Consider the following 19,958-nt stretch of genomic DNA (forward strand, 5'->3'; position numbering starts at 1 on the left):
TTGTTGTTAATATTATTATATTATATATTATATTATAAAATTACACTTTGTTTTCTTGGACAAAAGTTGGTACTTTTACTCAAGTTCACAGATGTAGAGTGACCCTTTCATTTTCTTGGACACAGTCAGATTGTAATGAGTAGCTCGTGCTTCTGAAAATTAAAAAGGTTGTTGGTACCGATGGATTAATTTTTCTAGTTTCATATATCTGTAGCTTCACTCTTGCTTTAACCTACTGGAGCCTCTGAAAGTCTGTAAAGTTGGTCATCAGGAAACCAAAAAGCACAACACTGCGGGTCAAATGTTAGAAGAACAGTTTAATCATACATAGTCACAATTCTGCTTCCAAAAATGAGTTTGTTTTCTTCATCTAACATCTGGAAATGTACATAAGGCCACCTGAAAATGTACATGACTTTGACAGTGTGACAAAACTCATATGTTCATATTTATATAATTGACAATATTTTACATTGCTTTTGCTTACAAGGTAGAAGCTGTTCCAAAATACAGCACTCTTCTGTACAAAAATAATTCTTGTCGTATCCTGTGAAGTTTCCATGGTAGCAGAGAGGACTAAATGCAGCCTCGGTTTTTAGTACAGAGTGTTTTTTTTCTCTTTTTCTTCTTTTTAAACTGTCACACTTCAGAAAAGACTAACTGTTAGATGTTACAGCTCCGGTACAAATAGAGGCCGGCCTTTCCCATAACAGATTTAAAAACAAAAAACCATGCCAGATTGTGAAGCCATAAAGTTTTTTTTTTTTCCTTTAAAATAACACTTGATCAAATAAAACTGTATACATTATATTCAAGGGGGAAAGGAGTGATGAATATACACACATCAAAATGCACATTTTTGCCTTTTTCTCCCCAAAAAAGTGTAAAAGACATCCCATTTACAGCATAAACGTTTACAAATGTACAACTGTACAGACGAAATAAAAGCATCACTACAAATTTTAGAGCAAGGCCTGTCAAACACCACGACTAGACATTTTTTTTCTCAATTAAACTAATAATCTTACACTTATTAACTGCACATATACTACATGTAATCTACAATTATTCATATGAAGCAAAGAAGCCGTCACTACGAGCGTTACAGGGTGAATTGTATAGCCTTTCGATGGCCCCACCGGCCTCCACCGATGCACTTGCATACCCAACCAAATGAGAAAGTTTAAAAAACAAAAACAGAACCATTTAATAAAAAAAAAAAGGTTCTTCCGGCATCCCTTTCTTCAACTCATCCCACTACTTCTAGTTCATTTCACGTCAGATGTACAAAGCTGGGATGAGCTCCACTTCACAACATTTTTTTTTTATGACGTTCAGGCGGTGGGGGTCCCATCGGCGCTGCAAAGCCCCACCCCTCCCCCATTTAAACCCCAAAAGCAACAATTTACACGTACATAAAGATCGCTAAACTACGTCTACGCAAGAGATGATTATTCAGTATATAAAGATACTGTTTCTAGGGCAGTGTTCATCTCAAAGTACAAGACAGATAAGATGTTACACAAAACATGATAAAGAAAAGAAATCATTCCAAGGATTAAAACCTGTCACAGCATGCCAACACGTACCCCGCTCCCACCCCCGCTATCCCCACAAAAAAGCCCCCCATAACTACGGTCATATCATGTTAAGATTACACGCCTGCTGTACAACCAAACCTCTGCTTCTATAAGTTAATGGTAGCTTTTATATTTTGCATAAACTGCTGAGTGATCGCCTGGATGAGGGCTCAGTGGATGCAGCAGCTCAGGTTGGTCATGTTTAGTACCGAAACTGTTCAGATAATTACATCTACAAGCCGCTGGGGTAAACACCCCCCCCCTTCAATGAGCCTGGAAAAGGAGGCAAGAATAAGCCACCACTGGAAAAACAACCACCCTAGACCAAAGCACCAATCCCCCCCACAAAGCCAAGCTGGGTGGTGACCGTGGCACAGGACACATCACTGTATGTGAAAACTAATCCATCAGCTGCTTTGGCATGGTGGGAAAACACGTCTACTGTGTGTGCATGGGAGAATATACAAATATAATATTTAATCGCCTAGACTTGATTAGAACGGCTGACATAATAAGTCTGGTTACAAAAAAACAAGTTTCTTTTAAAAGGATCACTCAAGTTTAGCCTTATAAAATCACTTGCTGGTGTTAATTGAATTGGAAATTTCAGCAATTGTTTTTTTTTTTTCTACAGAGAATTTACAAGGTAAAAAACTAAATGTACAATATGAAAACCAGTCAAATACATCAATTACATCATTAACAGTGGGCTTGTGCTTTACCCAGGAAAAAAGAAAAAAATGGGCCTGCTGACTGTGCGTCCGTCCCCCCCCCCCTGGAGGGGCCACGCTTGGGGGGGCCGGCGCCAGGGGTGGCAGAGCGGCAGGGGTCAGTTGTCACAGCGTTCTTAGGTGAAGTTGTCCTTTTTTTTTTGGTAATTCCCCCCAAAAAAATGGGATAACAGAGGGTGTCAAAGGCCCTATGGCTAAGGAGCATCTCTCACAGAACAAAGGGGGGTTTGGGGCTCCTCCTCCACCTCTTCTTCTTCTTCTTCAGGGGACCCAGGATGTCGACGGGACTACATGAGGCCGTTCGTGGGGCCGCCGATGGGGCCCAGTTCAGAGCCGCTCTTCATGTAGTACTTCTCCAGCTTGGCCAGAATGTGCTTCCCGTACGTGTACTTGCGTAAAGTGGCAATGTGAGGCCGGATCTGAGGAGAAGGAGAGAGAGGGGGCAAAGGTCAGAACATTCAAAAGTAGATCGCAAATGATTCGTCGATTAGTTGATCGAAAACAATTTAAGTAATTTCTGAAGCAAAAACACTGGTTTCAGTTTCAAAATGTCTATAATGTCCTTTATGATAGTAAATTAACATTTTAAGGTTTTGGACTGCTGGTCAGTCAAAAACAAGACATTTGGACACCTTGGCATCTCAAAATTGATGGGCATTTCTCAGATTCCTTACACTTTATAGACAATTAATTGACCAATCAAGAAAATAATAATTGTTAGTTGCCCTAACTCAAAGTCAACGAGGTTCCTTAGGTATTCAAATCCAAACATTGAAATTTTGGTCAAATTACGTACTGTATGTTTTAGCATCAAAATGCTATTCTCCCTTCAAGTCCTTCGAAAAACCTTTTCCCACATGACCTGACGTAGGTTTCTGCATGATGACACTGCTACATGTACAGTATATATACATCCTTATAGTCAGTATATTAACGTTACATACAGTAACTTAGATGGTTAGTAATAACCGATCGAGGCAGCGGTAGACCGGCAGCAACCGCTGTGTTATACAAGGTAAAATTACTGTTTTTGTGAATGGAGTCTGGTGGCTTTGAAGACAGCGATATGACTTCAGTTCCCCGTCAGAAAGGGCTGTCTGTCGGCGAGTTAAAGCGATGAAAATATTCTAAATATAGCGTACACTTAGACTGATATTGATTTTTTTTTAAGTGGCTAAAATAAGCTTTTCTGCTCCCGTCCACAGCTGCTTTACCTCGTCGTCAGACAGCCCTTTCTGGTGGAGAACCGAAGCTGTTATATCGCCCTCTTCAAAGCCACCAGACTACAGTCACAAAAGCTGTAACTTTACCTCGAACAACGTGCGAGTATACATACAGCCTCACTTCAAAAAATACAAACTAACCCTTTCAGTTATTTCCAAACTTAGCGCATCTATCTGTGACTCAGATAGTGCTATAGCATTCACATTATTCATGACCTTATTGATTAGCTTTGATTAGCTTACTTTGGTAAACTACATCACTGCTTTTTGTAACGGCTGAGTGGAGGATACAGATGTATTTAATCATTGGTATTGGTACACTGTATTTATGGAGAAACAAGTATAATTTTGTTCAGACTGTTTTGAACTCTCTTACTAGCTGTGCACTCTGTTAATGTACATATAAACCATCTAATTCCATATCAGCGTGATCACACGGATTCAAAGGTTTACCAACCTTGTGCATGATGATTTTGCGCTGAGCAGGTTCTGCCATGTCGATCATTCTTTGGACGACGTAGTTGGCGTACTGGTCCTTCATCATGGTGTACAGGGCGCTGTGGGGCCCGTCCTTCTGGCAGCACACTTCATCGATGAGCAGAGCTCTCTCTGCACGCGAAGAGTGGATCACACACTTCTCCACGACATTACTGAAGGAAACATACAGAGAGAGAAAGAAAAGCTTCCATTATCAATTCATAATGGAGCTGAAGGAGTAGGCCTGTTGGATTGATGTTTTCAAATTGCAACAGTGCACCAGTGGGATCGCCGGCGATATTAACATGTTCTATGCCCTTTATACACTTTTACAATTTAATTAATTAATGTTTATTTCTGATTTATGAACAACTTGACACACAGTGCTGAGCAGCATCTCAAATTAATCTTCAGGTTTCCAGCTTTCAGATGATGTACACCACTTCTATGTGACATCTACAGAAGACCCCCTGTACCCCCCCTAAAGAAGGACAAAACCAGCTCTATTGTGTGTCTCAGAGGGTTAAGAACATGAAAGAAAACGTGTATGTGTCTTTCAGGATCGTCAACTCGCTCAGTTTTCAATGTTTTTTTCTCGTGAATTTAAGACTATTATCACGCAAACGTTTGAGTTTTTTGTCGGAAATTTCCCACTTTAATCTCAGATAATCAGTTTTTTTTCCTCGTAAATTTTTAACTTCATTATCTCGCAAATTTGTGATTTTTTCTCATAAATTTGCCACTTTAATCTCAGATAATATCAGTTTTTTTCTCATAAATTTATAACTTTAAACCCGGAAAGTTTTTGTTTTTTCTCTGAATATTACCACCCTCCCCAGGCTCCTATTTTTTTTTTTAATACCTACAATGGCACCAAAACACCGTCGTACATTTTTCATGTTGAAAATGAAATGATATTGATTAGGTTGCACTGTGCTCAGTTAAATAAAACTATGTACAGGTTTATGAAACAACTGAGGTCTGACAGTGAAAAGTTGAATACGTTGTCACTGTCAGGTAGCGTCTTCATCTCTGTCACTACATTAAATCAGACTCAACTCACCTTGCAAATTTGTGTTGGCTGAGGACGAGAACCTTCCCGCGAACCTCTGCAACTATCTTGCTCTTATCTTCCGGTCTGCCGTGCTCCAGAACATGCTGAATGACGTAGTTACCGTACTGATCCTGTAGGAGGCAGACCAGGTGTGAGCTCGAGGTAGAAAAACCATCTCAACATTGATTAATAATCACAAAAAAAAAGGATCCGTGCGACTCCGATTAATGCTCATGCACTATGTTTCACCATTGGTCTCAATTGGTGTGAGATAATCATGCATCTCTACGGTGACAGGAAGACGAATGAGTGACACCCCCATTTGTGGTCCTTACAAAAAAAAAAAAAAACTTTACGTCATCACTGTGGAAGGTCAGACAGAACAGATGCTGCTGGTTTGGACTCAACCAGCAGCATCTGGTCAGACAGAACAGATGCTGCTGGTTTGGACTCAACCAGCAGCATCTGGTCAGACAGAACAGATGCTGCTGGTTTGGACTCAACCAGCAGCATCTGGTCAGACAGAACAGATGCTGCTGGTTTGGACTCAACCAGCAGCATCGTTGCTCCTTCAGAAATGGGTGATAGACAGTTATGGGTGTAATTTTAGTGTTGACAAGATGGGAGACAAGAACTCACCTGACCAAGCAACAAATAACACCACTCTGAATCGATCTGGTTAAAGTAGTAATTTGTTTGGTAGGTAATGTGACCTCCACCTTTAATTTGGTAGTATTTGCCTTCAAATCCATTTCCTGTCAATCTGTTTTAACAAGAACTGTCAGGATTATGCTCCTGAACTTCAAGTGTTTAAATGATTTACTTATGAACACTTTGGTCATACAGGTCCTCATGGTAATTAGGTGATCACCTAATTACTATGAAATTTGCGGGGCTGTAAAATGTTACCGAACACTTTAGTTGTCCAGAGAGGTTCAAACTCTCTGAAAGCTTCAATCAAAACAATTAACAGTGAAATCAAGAAGATGAAAACAGAAAAACAGATTGATCAGGAGATGAATTTAGGCAAAAGAGAGGGATCATCAGACAGCAGTGTGTCTTGTGAATCCTCTGTGGCATAAAGCAAGAAGAGGGGGAAAAGGCGAGAGAGAGGCGGCTCAGTGGGTTAGGAGAAGGCCTGTAGTTGGAAGTCGGGAGCTGGAGAGCTATCTAAATGTTAAATTACATTGTTTACACAAGAAAAGATTAAAAAAAAAAAGGGAAAGAGGAAGGGGAGCACAGGGACATCCGCGAGAGAGAGGCAAATTGCTCTGACCTTGAACAGTGCATCGCGGGACACTGTATAATATGTTTTGGGTGTCATCTCCAATGATACGCCTTGATATTTCTAGATGGAATAAGTGAAGGGGGGGGCAGGGTGGATGTTTAAATAATCACATACGTCAGATGTAATGATACAAATACAGTCATCCTTACACTTTAACACTTAGCGCACCACAACTACACAGGAAACAATGACAAGCTGAAAAAATAATGAAATGCTCAAACATGAAGGAGACATGCAAATACACGTGACAAGCACACGTTTCAACGATGATCCGTCACATCTAAAAAAACAAACAGTGTAGGAGACAGATGTGCTCACCTGGCCCAGCTGTTCAGAGTGCTGATGCAGCTCCTCCAGGATGGGCAGAGTCTGCTCCTGGGTGCAGTGCTCCAAAATCCTTTGGATGACTCTGCAGCCGTAGGGGTGTGTGGAGAGCACAAACACCTGCGGAAGGAAGTAACAATAAAAGCTGATCAATATTCAGGTAATTTCACAAAAATGCAGCATTAGGGCTGTATCGAATAGGCTGGGACCGTCACCTATCTCTGGATTCGATACTAGGGTGCCGATTCAACTAGACATGGGAAAAAGTCAATCATACTCTTCTATGGACTTTTACTTTGGAGAATATCTAAATTAATACATTAAAATGTTTGATTTTCAGCATGTATGTAGTCAGAGATGTCCTGAAGTCAAATATATCAGTCATCGTCAGGAATTATTTATTACATTTCCCTCACAAATTAGTGGTGTTTTCTTTTTAATTTATAAAAAGGGACATGTCATGTTTTATACTTCTGGTGAATATAATCCAATCAATCTTATTTCTATATATGTATTTTGTATATACAGTTCTCTTTGTTACCTCCGCCAAGGCCGAAGGCCTAGGAAGGAGGTTTTGTTTTCACCGGCATTGGTTTGGAGGTTAACTCCAAAAGTCCGCGATAGATTTGTAACCTGCCTTTTTTCGGGGGTCTGCGCTCTTCGAGTGCACTTCTAGTTAACACCTTATTTTGGAAACCAGACGTAGACGTAACTTCTCCAAGTCCGTCTCTAGCTCTCCCGTCAGCTCCGTCCTTTCGGGGCCGTTTGAATGCACTTAACATAAATGTCAGTATATGGGTGCTACATATCAAATCAGCACCCAAGTATCGTGATAGTATCGAATCGGGAGATGGGTGTATCATCCCAAAAAAAGGGCAATGACTGGCAGCTGCTGCTCATGATAATAAACCCACCTGTCCTTGGAAGGCATCAATGATGAACTGTAGGGCCTGAGGCTGGACACACTCGATACACTTCTGCACCACATGGTTGCCGTTCTGGTCCTTGACACACTTCAACACGTGGCCGTCCAGCTCGCGGACTATGTCGCTCTGAAGTGAAGAAATCGGGGAATGGGGGTGGGGGGGCGTAATTGTAACGGATGTCACTGTGTTGACAGAACAGCAAAAACATTGTTAAAAAGAAGTATAATCGCACTTACAATTACCTGCTGGTCTGAGGAGATGGACTCCAGGGCTTTCTGGATGACCCTGCAACCATACATCTGCAAAGCCAGGGGGAGGACGTGTCCACGGATTCGTGTTGCCAAAGCCAACTTCTGGTCTGCACTTCCAAACTGCACCACACAAAACACAATGTCTATTACACGCACGCTACAGGAAACTCTGTAGTCTAGTAAATATGTGTGTGTGGTTACGGAAAAGACACCTAGTTAAACTTTAAACAGTCCCAACCTCAAAGAACTTCTGGATGACATAGTTCCCAAATACATCAGTCATCAGTTGGTACGCCGCCTGCAGAATCTCTCCAAACACCATCTGCCTCTCAGCTGGAGTGGCCCTCTCCAGCTTCTGCTGGATGAATCTGGACGGACGGGAACAAAAGAGTGGAGATGAAAAGGAATTTGTCAGATTTTGGTACACCAACGCAACGCACTCCTTACGGTTGAAAAAGCATCTCTCAACCACCTGGATCCGTGCTGGTCCTGAGAGAACTCCACCATGTGTCCCGGCAGGTCACGGAGTTGGAGGTTTGGGAAGCGGTTGTTCCTGAAGTCTTCCAGCAGGCGGCTGCGTCCGGACGGCATGACGTCGGAGCGACTGTAGCGGGGCCGAGACGGAGGGAACAGCTGGCTGCTGGAGTTGAAGAGACTGGACGTCCCCCCGGCGCTCCGGTACTTGGCCTCAGCTCCAGGCGCCGCGGAAATGTAACGCCCGCTGCCATTCGTCAGGCCACCTAGGATTAGAGAATGACCAGATACTGTTGTATGTGAGATGTTTTTTTTGTCTCTGGGACTGTAAAGTGACACTGAATTTTTTTTTTTTAAACTACTGGGTGTAAAATATCCTCTTTGATCAACTATGTTTAAGTGAATCATTCCCAATTCCATGAATATGAGGCTCACCTAGGTGAAGGCTGGAAGAGGATCCATGAGAGGAGGGCAGAGAAGGTGGAGGAGTGAGTGGAGAGTGACCTGGTGTGAGGCCGATGGGGCTGGGTGAAGAGTAACCCAGGCTGTTGTAAAAGGGCTGGCCGATGGGAGTTAAACTGCTGCCACCGCGTTTGTATAGATCAGAACTTGCCAGCAGGGAGTCCCTGCGAGATACGCTGCTACTGGTTGGGCTGGATACTGAAAGAAAAACAACAATAATAGAAAACCAGAGTGAGACAACTAAAAGTAAAGTTTCGTTAGCGTTTCGTGTAGCTCGTGGCTAAGTCACTGACCAGAGGAGCCAAAGCCTCCGAGAGCAGAGCCCAGGCCAACGCCGAGGGAGCCGCCGGTATTGCTGAAGCCCAGAGAGTTTTGTTGCTGCTGCGCAGCAGAGGTGTGAGAGAAGAGCGAGCTGCTCTGAGACGTGTTCGGGACCGAACCAGAGCCGTAAAACGAGCTGGAGGGCAGTCCGCTGCTGGGCGGGGGAGCCTGCTGCTGCTGCTGCTGCTGCTGCTGCTGCTGCTGCTGCTGTTGCTGCTGCTGCTGCTGCTGTTGCTGCTGCTGTTGCTGAGGCATGGAGCGGTACAGCCCGTTGCCTGGACCAGACATGTTGTTACCGGAGCCAGACGCCGACACCGCAGCTGGTGGTGGAAAGAGGAGAGTGTGAGGGGTAGTAGGAAAACTCAGAATGACCCTGATTGGTATTAATTGAGTAAGAACAGGAAGGAGTGGATCCACATATTGAAAAATATGACAGTGGACTAGTACGTACCAGCTTGTGCTGCTGCAGGGTTGATGAGGAGAGGGGTCTGGACGAGACGAACTGGCCCACCTAGACCAGCTCGGGCACCAGGACCCATCACCAGGGCCCCGTTCTGGTCATAATAGGCTGCAGGGGCCAACACCTGATAACCTGGACAGATGAGGAACATAAAAAAAAGGAGTCAGCAATTATGGATTACTACAAATAAAACAATTTTACTCAACAACAAGTGAGGTGATTCTAGTGTCAGAACAATGACTAAAAGTTAGGGCTGTCAATCGATTGAAATATTTAATCACAATTAATCACATGATTGTCCAGTTAATCGCAAATTATTCCCACATTTTTTATCTGTTCAAAATGTACCTTAAAGTATTTAATCCTCTTATCAACATGGGAGTGGGCAAATATGCTGCTTTATGCAAATGTATGTATATATTTATTATTGGAAATCAATTAACACAAAACAATGACAGATATTGATCCAGAAACCCTCACAGGTACTGCATTTAGCATAACAAAATATGCTCAAATCGTATCATGGCAAACTGCAGCCCAACAGGCAACAACAGCTGTCAGTGTGTCAGTGTGCTGACTTGACTATGACTTGCCCCAAACTGCATGTGATTATTATAAAGTGGGCATGTCTGTAAAGGGGAGACTCGTGGGTACCCACAGAACCCATTTACATTCACATATGTTGAGGTCAGAGGTCAAGGGACCCCTTTGAAAATGGACTTGACAGTTTTTCCTCGCCAAAAGTTAGCGCAAGTTTGGAGTTATTTAACCTCCTTCACAACAAGCTAGTATGACATGGTTGGTACCGATGGATTCATTAGGTTTCTAGTTTCATATGATGCCGGTACCTTCCCGCTAGCTTTACAACTGAGCGTGTTACAAACTAAAACGTGCGTCATTATTGCGTTAACCTCGACAGCCCTACTAAAAATGTTTGTATTACTACAAAACATACTTAAGAGAACAGTTCAAATGACAACATTGAGCAGTGCAGATAAATGTGTCTGACTATATCGTAGTAGTTGTATGAAGGGGTCTACCAACCAGACATTCCTGCGTACGCCAGTGCCGGGTTCGCGGCGGCTGCTGCAGCGAGAGATTCCTGCTGACTCTGTTGGCCTTGCCCAGGTGTGAGAGGTCGCTGGTTGTTTCCTGTGCGCATCACCTGGAGGAGAAGGTAAGGAGACTGTCGCACCCATTGAAAGCTTTCTAACATATTCTGCATTGAAGTGCCTGAAAACTTTTTGAGCATTAATACATTACATTCAATATTATACATATTAAATAAAGACTAAATGAGGAACAGTCAAAGTAAAAGTTAAGCTAATCTGCTAGGTTGGTGCACAGACCCCCCACCCACTTTAAACACAGTCAAAATACATATACATCAAAACACAAAACAGTTCTACAGTTGAGTTATTGTGTGTTCATGTCGGACCCAATAGGCCTCAGTCACAGCAGCCATTTTGACACGTCACTGCAGGTAAACACAGGTGTAATTAACAACCTTAATTATGGCCCTGGCATTGTGTATGCTAGTTCACTGGAACAGCTGCGACAACAAATAGAACAGGACCATAATTCATTTCATTAATCTTTTTACTCTGCAATTACACGTCAAAATGGCTGCTGTGAGAAAGGGCCTATTGCTCAGAGCAAAAAAGCTACATTTTGGGTCCTTTAAAGCTTCCAATCGGTCATATTTAGCATTTGAGATCCTGCTCTTCGCATACATTATAGACAGTTTATCTGAAATGCATCCCTAAGCACAATACTGACGATTGGGCAACTCTGCCTCAATAGTAAAGAGCATTTTCTCCATTTGATCCCTTTTAAAATGTCACTTAAACAAAATTAAAGAAACAGACACCCATAAATCTGACTATTAAAATAGACAGCCAGTCTGAAGGTATTTCCATATTACATACTGTGATATGTGCAGCCATGTGGCCATGAACATCATAGTTCCATCTGTACATGGTTGTTCTCTTCACTGTGAAATTATTTAATCAGTGCTTGATGTCTTGAGTATATTTTTAAAGTCATAAAATAAACCAGACTTGAATTCGTCTGCCCACATTAGCTTTGAGTTGTGTTTATGAAATGCATGCAATTTATCGTTCAAGACAGACTTTTCACAATGAGCCCTGCTATTCAGAGCCACCTTAAAGCCAAGTTCACACTGCACGACCTTCAAAGTCGTCAGATCGCAGTACTGTTCACAATACACAACTTGTCTTGTAATCAGGAGTCTTTAAGTCGTCGTGGTTTTCATGCTTCGTGACATGTAAGGGATAATTTACAGCGAGCCAGTCTTTGTGTGAAATAAACTCTGATGCGAACCCCCTGAGGGGTACTACTTAAGAAATCAATAATTTGACACAAAAACTGTCAGCCAGAGTGCCGAGATCAGAACTGCGTGCATGGCAACGGTTTGTTATACATAGCAACGGTCTGCTATAAAGAAATAACAGACCGTAGAACGCCGTGATTGACCAATCAGTAACGAGTATTCAACAAAGCCGTGTAATAAACTACTAGATCTTTCACCAGGAGGAGTCACCAATGAGGTTTCCAAGCTACGTTTTATCACAAAAAACATGCGAGAAATAGACGGTAAATGCGCTCTCATTGGCTGTAGCTTGTGGTCGGAGTCCTCGACAGGTCCAGATATTTAGAAAGGCAATCCAGGCACGCTCAAAATATAAAACAAGTGGCAACGAGGAAGGGAAAATATTAAAAAGCCTTTATTGTAGTGACTAAATCATTTAAAAAGCCAACATGTTTCGACCACTGCAGGTCTTCGTCAGGGCTTAAAAAACAAAAAAAGAGTCCAGATAAGTAGCATGCTAGATATCTGGAATGTGTCGGCAAGGCATCGGCGAGCCTCTCGGCTTACGTCTTTGAACAGTTCACACGTGACGCTCGAGCACCGATGTGCGAGCGGCAAGCCAATGCCGATTTGCCTCTGATGTTGGGGCAAAAAGTCGTGTAGTGTGAACTAGGCATTATGAAACACATCATCAAAATCAAAAGCACAACACTTCGTACCTGTTGTTGGCCCGGCCCTGGTCCCTGATTGGATGCTTGTTGATTAGCTGAGTGATTGGCAGTTGATGCAGCCTGTTGCTGGAAAAGGTTAGCCGGGTACACGCCCCAGGGAACGCCGTAGTACTGAGGTGGAACCACTGTGGGGCCTGAGGGAAACAGTTTGATGTTATATACACATCTTGTGATAAAGATAGTACTTTTTATCTAAACTTGCAACAGCATTGTGTATCAAAAATTAGCTTTAACTGACGAGAACAAGAAGGGATAAAAATGTGCGTATATGTTCACCTGCAAGCGAGGCTGCTGCTGCCAGCCCGGCGGCAGTGTAGGGGTCGGTTCCAGGGGGCCCAGCGTTGATGATGTAAGGGTTTGGCACAAACGCAGGAGCAAGGCCAGCTGGGTAATGTGAGGAACCGTAATGTAATTCATATTTCAATATCAAATCTCATTCAAATGACTATTCAACTGTTAAAAACTGATCTCTAGAGTAGTTAAACGGCACACTGTGCTACACACCGAGTGAGACAAACGGCACCACTTACCGAGATGCTGCTGCTGGGCTGCAGCTAGCGCGTACTGTTGTTGCTGAGCTGCAGAGAGCTGTTGAACAGTCAGGGCGTTAGATCTCTGGAACAACTGGAAAAAACAAAACAAACAAAACTAGAATTAGCGCCTCCTGGTTGTATCTCTATCGGCCGTGGCTGTCACCGGTGCGGCGACATAAAACAGATCACAATCCTCTTAGAGTTCGATCTCTTTGTTTTTCAACAAACCTGCTGCTGTGAGTTGTAGTCAAACAGTCCTACTGGAGTCCCCGAGGAGTCCACCTGGATCTGGTTCCCAGCATAGTCGAACTGGAGGGACTCCACGCCGCCTTGCTGCTCCATACCCCCCATATTCTGGGCTTCCTGGTTCTGGAAGTCCTCGGGCTTGTTTTGGGCGGGGTTGTGTTGTTGGAGGACATGTTGGTGGTGCTGCGCCATCATCTCCATACCCGTCTGACTGGGACCCATTCTCTCCACAGCCTCGGTGGGGGAAGCTTGGCGGCTTCCAGGGGTTGGACTGGGAAAGTAAAGATGCCATTTTTAGCACAAAACTTGGCCTCAGACAGGAAGCCTAGCAACGTTAATGAGGCCTTCACATTGTTATTCACTCACTCATCTGGACAATTGTATTATTTTTAGGCTTCATTGCAATGCTCAAATTTGCCAAAACATTAGAGCAACTTTACTGTTATATTAGCTTTGGGCATTCTGACGAGAGGATTATCTAAAACACAGGCTGCAGAAGAGGTTGGAAGTTACAGCTCATAGTCTCAATTTAAAACCACCATGGTTATAAAGTATAAAACAATAGGTAGCCGTTCATCTTATGTTATGGTAAACAGGGTTCCTACACATTTTACATTTCAAAATTCCATACTTTTTCCAGACTCAAATTTTCAGTCTTGGTAGATTTTTCAGACCACATTTGACTTTGTGACTCGGGGAGGATGCTGTGACAAGATTTTACACAAAGTTTGCATCCAACTTTCTTTTCCCATTTGAAATTGTTAACCAACCAGGCTTTGTATTTGGGATTGTCAAGCTAACCCCTCAGAAAACTTGCATTTACTCATTGTGGCCGTTCGGTCCACAGCCCTACGCAGAAAGTTGGACGAGGTCCCACTGTCAAACATCTTGCACTTGGGGACAGAGCTGTTTTGCCAGCTTTGCCCAGGCCAGGCGCATGCACTTCTGTCGCTCTAGGCGAAAAACAATTATGTTGCTCCTCTATTAGCAACAGGGACAGAAATCCATTCTGGGATTTTTTCCTACTGGCACTCGCATAAAAGGCCTCTCCATCTCAGAGCCGAAAAAAATTTGGGCAGTAATTTTAACACCAATACAGTTTTTGTGGTATAAAGAGAGTCGGATGATACTGAAGATCTTCAAGACACTTCATGGTGATCATTTTGTATAAGAACGTCGCCACTGCACTGAATCAAAACAAGACCAGCCAGCTGGAACATTAGTCACAGTTCGTCATGTTCACGATAAAAATGACTGACCAATCAGATTTCATCAAAAACGGCCCAGTCTGACAGGCAGCGTTTCGCTCTGTGCCGTCAGCCTGCAGTTACTGCTATTGGTTACTGTTAATCTTGTTATTTTGCTCAAAATGACTAGTTGGCCCATATTTCGCCGCCAAAGTGTCGCCCTAGGCAATTGCCTAGTTCGCCTATATGACCGCGTCGGCCCTTGCTGTAACGTACAGGTGCAGAGGCAGCTCTTTTTATCCATACTTTCTTTTCCCATACTTATCAAGACCTGGAAATTATTAAAATCAAATTCCATACTGCGTAGGAGCTCTGGGTAAAAGGAAAACCTACTTGAAATCTTTGCAGTCTCTGTCCATGCCGTTTAGTAGACCTCTTCCATTGGCTTTAGCGGGATCGTTCTCATCTCCCACCTTCATCTCTGGGCTCTTGTCCTCTTCAAAGGGGGACACTTTCTCTTGGACATCAATCTTCTCTCTCCCATCTTGGTCGACATCTCCTCCACCCTGTATTCATAAAACAGATTAGGTAAGATTACGTGCCGCCCTTGAGAATAAGTGTTGAGATAGAAGTGAGACAGAAGCTCAACTCACATAGCCACCGTTCCTGTAGCGTCCATCCATCTTGTCACCCGGAGAGGAGCTCAGGACGTACTCCACCATGCTCACCCCGAGGCCTCCACCTTCTGAGCGAGGTGAAAGCACAGAATTGGCATCACCATTCCCATGGAAACTCTGGCCTGGTCGCCGCTGCACCATGATCGGCTGAGACACTGAATGATCTGAATGAAGAGCCGTGAGCAAATATCTAAATAGTTGTGTACATAAACTATAGCTGGGTAAACAACACCCAGTCAGATTTTATAATGAATTTCTCATTTTGAAGAAAGAAAAGCTACAGTACATGAGAATAACAAAGATATAGGAGCCACTCACGAGGTGATCCCCATGCGTTGTCCCTCCACTCCTCTCCCAGAAGCATTCCTTTCCTTCCATCCTTGTTCAGCTCGTCAGAATCCCAGAGTTTTTTTGCTGGCAGAAGCTACAAATAAATTGGACATATTGTTTACGCATCTGTAAGATCATTGCATATCTAAAACATTAGCTACTATCAACAACCATAGCTTATTTAAAATGTGATGTTTAGTGGTTAGGTTACAAATTTTAAGTTTTTACTGTAGTCTTGGTCGGCTTAACACTTTCTCTTAGACATACTTCATCAAAAATCTTTCTTTGAGTGTGAACTATAGACTTGAGGTGGCTGTAGAGATCCTAGTTCGCTCCTTCAAGGAGAACACTTTATAGCATTTTTATCCTTAATGATTGCCAGTAGGGCTGCAACTAACGATTGTCCTCGTCGATTAATCTGTCGATTATTTTTTCAATTAATCGATTAGTTGTTTGGTCTTTAAATCGTCAGAAAATGATGAAAAATGTCAATCAGTTTTTCTCAAAGCCCAAGATAACCTCCTCAAATGTCTTGTTTTGTCCACAACTCAAAGATATTCAGTTTACTGACAGAGGAGTAAAGAAACCAGAAAATATTCACATTTAAGAAGCTGGAATCAGAACATTTTTCTTTAAAAAAAGAAAAAAAAGAAAAGACAAACCGATTACTCCATTATTAAAATAGTTGGTGATTAATTTAATAGTTTACATCTAATGGTTGCAGCTCTACTTGCAACTACTGCAGTTATAGTGTATGTTTATAACCAAATACATTCACTCACCCCTACACTATAATCCACTTCACCACTGCCCATGTGTATGCTCAAATGCAAACTACATGCACTCATTTTGTCAAATGTGCAAGCATGAGTTGGTTTCTGAGTTGGTTACTCTCCGTTTGAGCCGCTGTCTCCTGCTCTTCCATTGGTCACAAAATCTGCTCTGACCTACTGTAGGTTAATCTGACCTACGTTAAGGAGCGAACTACAGATGTCTTACTGCTGTCTTTCAAGCCTAGACAGGATGAGTGTGTCAGAGATTTTCATTTTGATTTAATGCTGCACTGTAATGGAGAAAAAGACGGATGTTAGCCTCTTACCTCTCCCATGCCCCTCGACTCCAAAGCCAGAGCTTGGAAGTCATAGTTCATTTCATCCTGAGCGCGGACCTGAGGCAAAGCAAGAAAAAACGGACTGTAAAAAGAAAGAAGCTAAAAGCACCAAAGACATTAAAAGATATTACATTCGTTCCACTCACTGCAGAGCAGAACAAACTAAACTGTGTTTTCTTTGATTTTTGTTCCAATTTTACCCTGAAAATATTTTGGTTCTATGAAATAAAAAAGCCAACAGCAAAATATAACCTTACAGGTGAATTACAAAAGGCCTCCCCAACTAGGGCTGCACAATTATGACCAAAATGATAATCATAATAATTGAGATTATCACAGTTTTAGGAAAAAATATTTGCATTGCACTTTCACATTTAAATAAATAGAGCAGTGCTTCCACTTCCATGTTGGGCTACATTCTTGCTAAAAAATATTTGCCTCAAAATAAGACTGGTCCTTATTCACAGTGCATCAAAATAATTGTACCAAAACTTTTTACCCAAAATCAACAGAGCCCTGCTTCCATTTTCTCAATGTGCTACATTCCTGAAAATGAACAAACTTTCACATAAAAAGGACTTAAAAAAGGTTCTTCTTCACCTGAATTTAGTGCATTTTCTATGAGCAGAGCATTTTAAACGTCAATATCGCAGTTGGTCATGCTCATTTAATTGTGATTAATATTTGATTCATTGTGCATCCCTACTCTGTCCACAAAAGCTTGTTCTTCAACAAAAACACAACAATTTGTTTTTGAAAAAAACGAAAAACGAAAATAAATCCTCTGGGTCAACATCTGTTTTTGCTTTGAAATGTGTAATTCTAAATGTGTAATTAGCTATTCATAAGTTATCCTAATCACCAGAGTACAACTCTGCTTAGAAGGATTTTCATTCAATGGATGAGTCATTTGATCATTTCCTGTACGGAAACAGGTGTTAAAAGGTTACAAACACATGAAACATTAGAATCACAGCACTATAACAAAACAGCGATGCTGCACCCACTTTCTTTTCCCTCTGGTCTTTCCTGATTGTGTGTGCATAAGAAAAGTAGGGGTGTCACATACAAAACTTCACTCTGGCGTGCCCCGCGGGCCTTTTGTCATCTCAAATGGAGATCTTTGGCATCAAACACTACAGGTGACACCATACAAATATCTTAAGGACAAAAAGAAAACCGCACTAATGTGAGAATAACCCGGATAGTATCTGCTGTAAACAACACAAAGAGAAAAAAGGTGACCCGACAAGAACATCTTTCCTTTCATCGGGCTGAATAATAACTAGGGCTGCACGATTATGGCCAAAATGATAATCACGATTATTTTGATCAATATTGAGATCACGATTATTCATAGATTTTAGGGACAAAACATTTTTATTGCAAATTCACATTTAAATAAACAGATCACTGCTTTAACTTCCATGTTGTGCTACATTAACACCATCAAATTCTAAATGTTATTCTTTTACTTTGTTATCTATAGTGATTATTAACATAAAATCACAATTCAAATGATTAGGAAATAAATTATTGATAAAAAAAAATTACAAGCTGTTGAGAGGTAGTGTTAGGAAGTTAAACGGGTCATAATTCACTGTCTAATATCCATTTTATGTTGCTGTGAAAACATCTCCTTCAAACAACTGGATTTATAAGTTTAAGTTTCTTGCCAAAACTCCATTTTACAAGATTACATTTGAACGCATCATGACAGCCCTATAATTTATCATGGGCCAGTACTCATTTTACTGTGTAGAGCTTGAACGCACCATAAGCACCAGTGTAACGTGTAGTTCCGTGCTGTCAGCAGACAAATGAATTACAATATAAAAAAGTGTCTGATTAAATTAGTTATTCCAAATGTTTTAAGGTTGTTCCTACACAGCTTATTTTGGACTTGCAGTTGTGACAAACTGTAGCTTTATGTCTTCTTCACTGAGCTGAAGCACTACCATATTGACAATATGTTGTGTGTGTGTGTGTGACGTTACCGACTGTGGCGACGTAAAACCATCATGTGGCTAAAAAAAGCCGGATATATTATATGAGACAGCTGAAAACGTCCGGCTTCGATCGGCTGCTGATTGTCGGTGCATCTCTAGCTGTTTAGTTTAGGAAGCACTTGATTTATGCAGAAGAGTTGTCTATTATAAGCGGAGCATTTAAAACGTCAATATCACAGTCGATTATGTTCATTTAATTGTGGGAAGACAAAAATTGTGATCGAGATTAATATTTGATTAATTGTGCAGCCCTAGTAATAACCCAATCCACTGTATGTATGCATGGGGGGCTGTTGTACAAAGGTCTCAGACATGCATATGAAATGAGGACCATTGACCAGTTAATGGATTGAGACAGACACAATTAGGCCATGTGTCTCAATAATTACAGTGTTGGCCACAAACACATTTTGCATAAATTAAATGAAGATTTTTAAAGAGAGGGAAAGGAACACAAAAAACAACAAAAACACCTTTTAAACTTATTATTTGTGGTGCCTGATGGATTGGTCACCTTATCGGTATATATAGATGAGACGAAGCCCCTGAAACCAGCCCAGTCTGGTAGAAGCTCAATATACCTACATGACGTTGCCTCCTTTTACATTTCCAACTTGCAATTCTAGAACATTGTATGTATGCCCAACCCTTGTAGGGCAATTATTAAGTATTAAGTTGGCTACCGACATCATTATGTTCTATCATAATGTACTTTCCCTTTGTACTCCCATAACCCAAACCCATGCAGGTTAGGTGAGGTGGGTGTGTCGCTACAGGCACCAATAACATCAAGTCTAATCCAGAAAGTCCACTTTGTGCAACAAATCTATAAAACTGAAAAGACTCTTCAGATGCCAAAACACTGCACGGCAGTATGATAATGCAAGACTAGGATATTACAAGTCTGGCCGGTTATCTCAGCGACAGTCACTCTCCTGCTGTGCCAAAGCACGAGTCTCACACCATTTGTCTGCTGCAAATGAGGAGGCTGCGTTTGTTTAAAAAGCAGTGCTATTACCGTCTTAACACACCGAAGTCTATCTATTAGGGCTGAAACAATACACCTATCTCCAGATTCAATACTATCACGAAACTTGGGTGCCGAGTCGATATGTATTGTGATTTTAAAGTACTGCGATTCGATATTACGTTTTTTGTTAACTTTTTTAACACTAGACCATAGGGAAAAATTTAAAAAAAATAAGTCAAACTTTGGAAAATATCTAATGAT

General features: G+C 41.8%; 1 protein-coding gene across 1 annotated transcript in view; it reads right to left on the reverse strand.

Moving 5' to 3' along the window:
• Positions 1-297: 297 nt before the first annotated feature.
• Positions 298-19,958, reverse strand: part of LOC141756612 (apolipoprotein B-100-like) — a 54,408-nt gene continuing 34,747 nt past the window's right edge. Inside the window, 21 exon segments of the mRNA XM_074616473.1 lie at positions 298-2,730; positions 3,992-4,184; positions 5,075-5,196; positions 6,342-6,413; positions 6,672-6,797; positions 7,592-7,729; positions 7,840-7,974; positions 8,093-8,222; positions 8,327-8,594; positions 8,764-8,988; positions 9,084-9,431; positions 9,563-9,703; positions 10,616-10,736; positions 12,623-12,768; positions 12,911-13,018; positions 13,165-13,258; positions 13,396-13,684; positions 14,994-15,166; positions 15,254-15,441; positions 15,596-15,701; positions 16,707-16,775. Of these exon segments, the coding sequence (XP_074472574.1) occupies positions 2,599-2,730; positions 3,992-4,184; positions 5,075-5,196; positions 6,342-6,413; positions 6,672-6,797; positions 7,592-7,729; positions 7,840-7,974; positions 8,093-8,222; positions 8,327-8,594; positions 8,764-8,988; positions 9,084-9,431; positions 9,563-9,703; positions 10,616-10,736; positions 12,623-12,768; positions 12,911-13,018; positions 13,165-13,258; positions 13,396-13,684; positions 14,994-15,166; positions 15,254-15,441; positions 15,596-15,701; positions 16,707-16,775 (3,324 nt within the window). The 3' untranslated portion in view covers positions 298-2,598.

Source organism: Sebastes fasciatus, chromosome 18 (genome assembly GCF_043250625.1).
Source record: "Sebastes fasciatus isolate fSebFas1 chromosome 18, fSebFas1.pri, whole genome shotgun sequence".
Lineage (NCBI taxonomy): Eukaryota > Metazoa > Chordata > Actinopteri > Perciformes > Sebastidae > Sebastes > Sebastes fasciatus.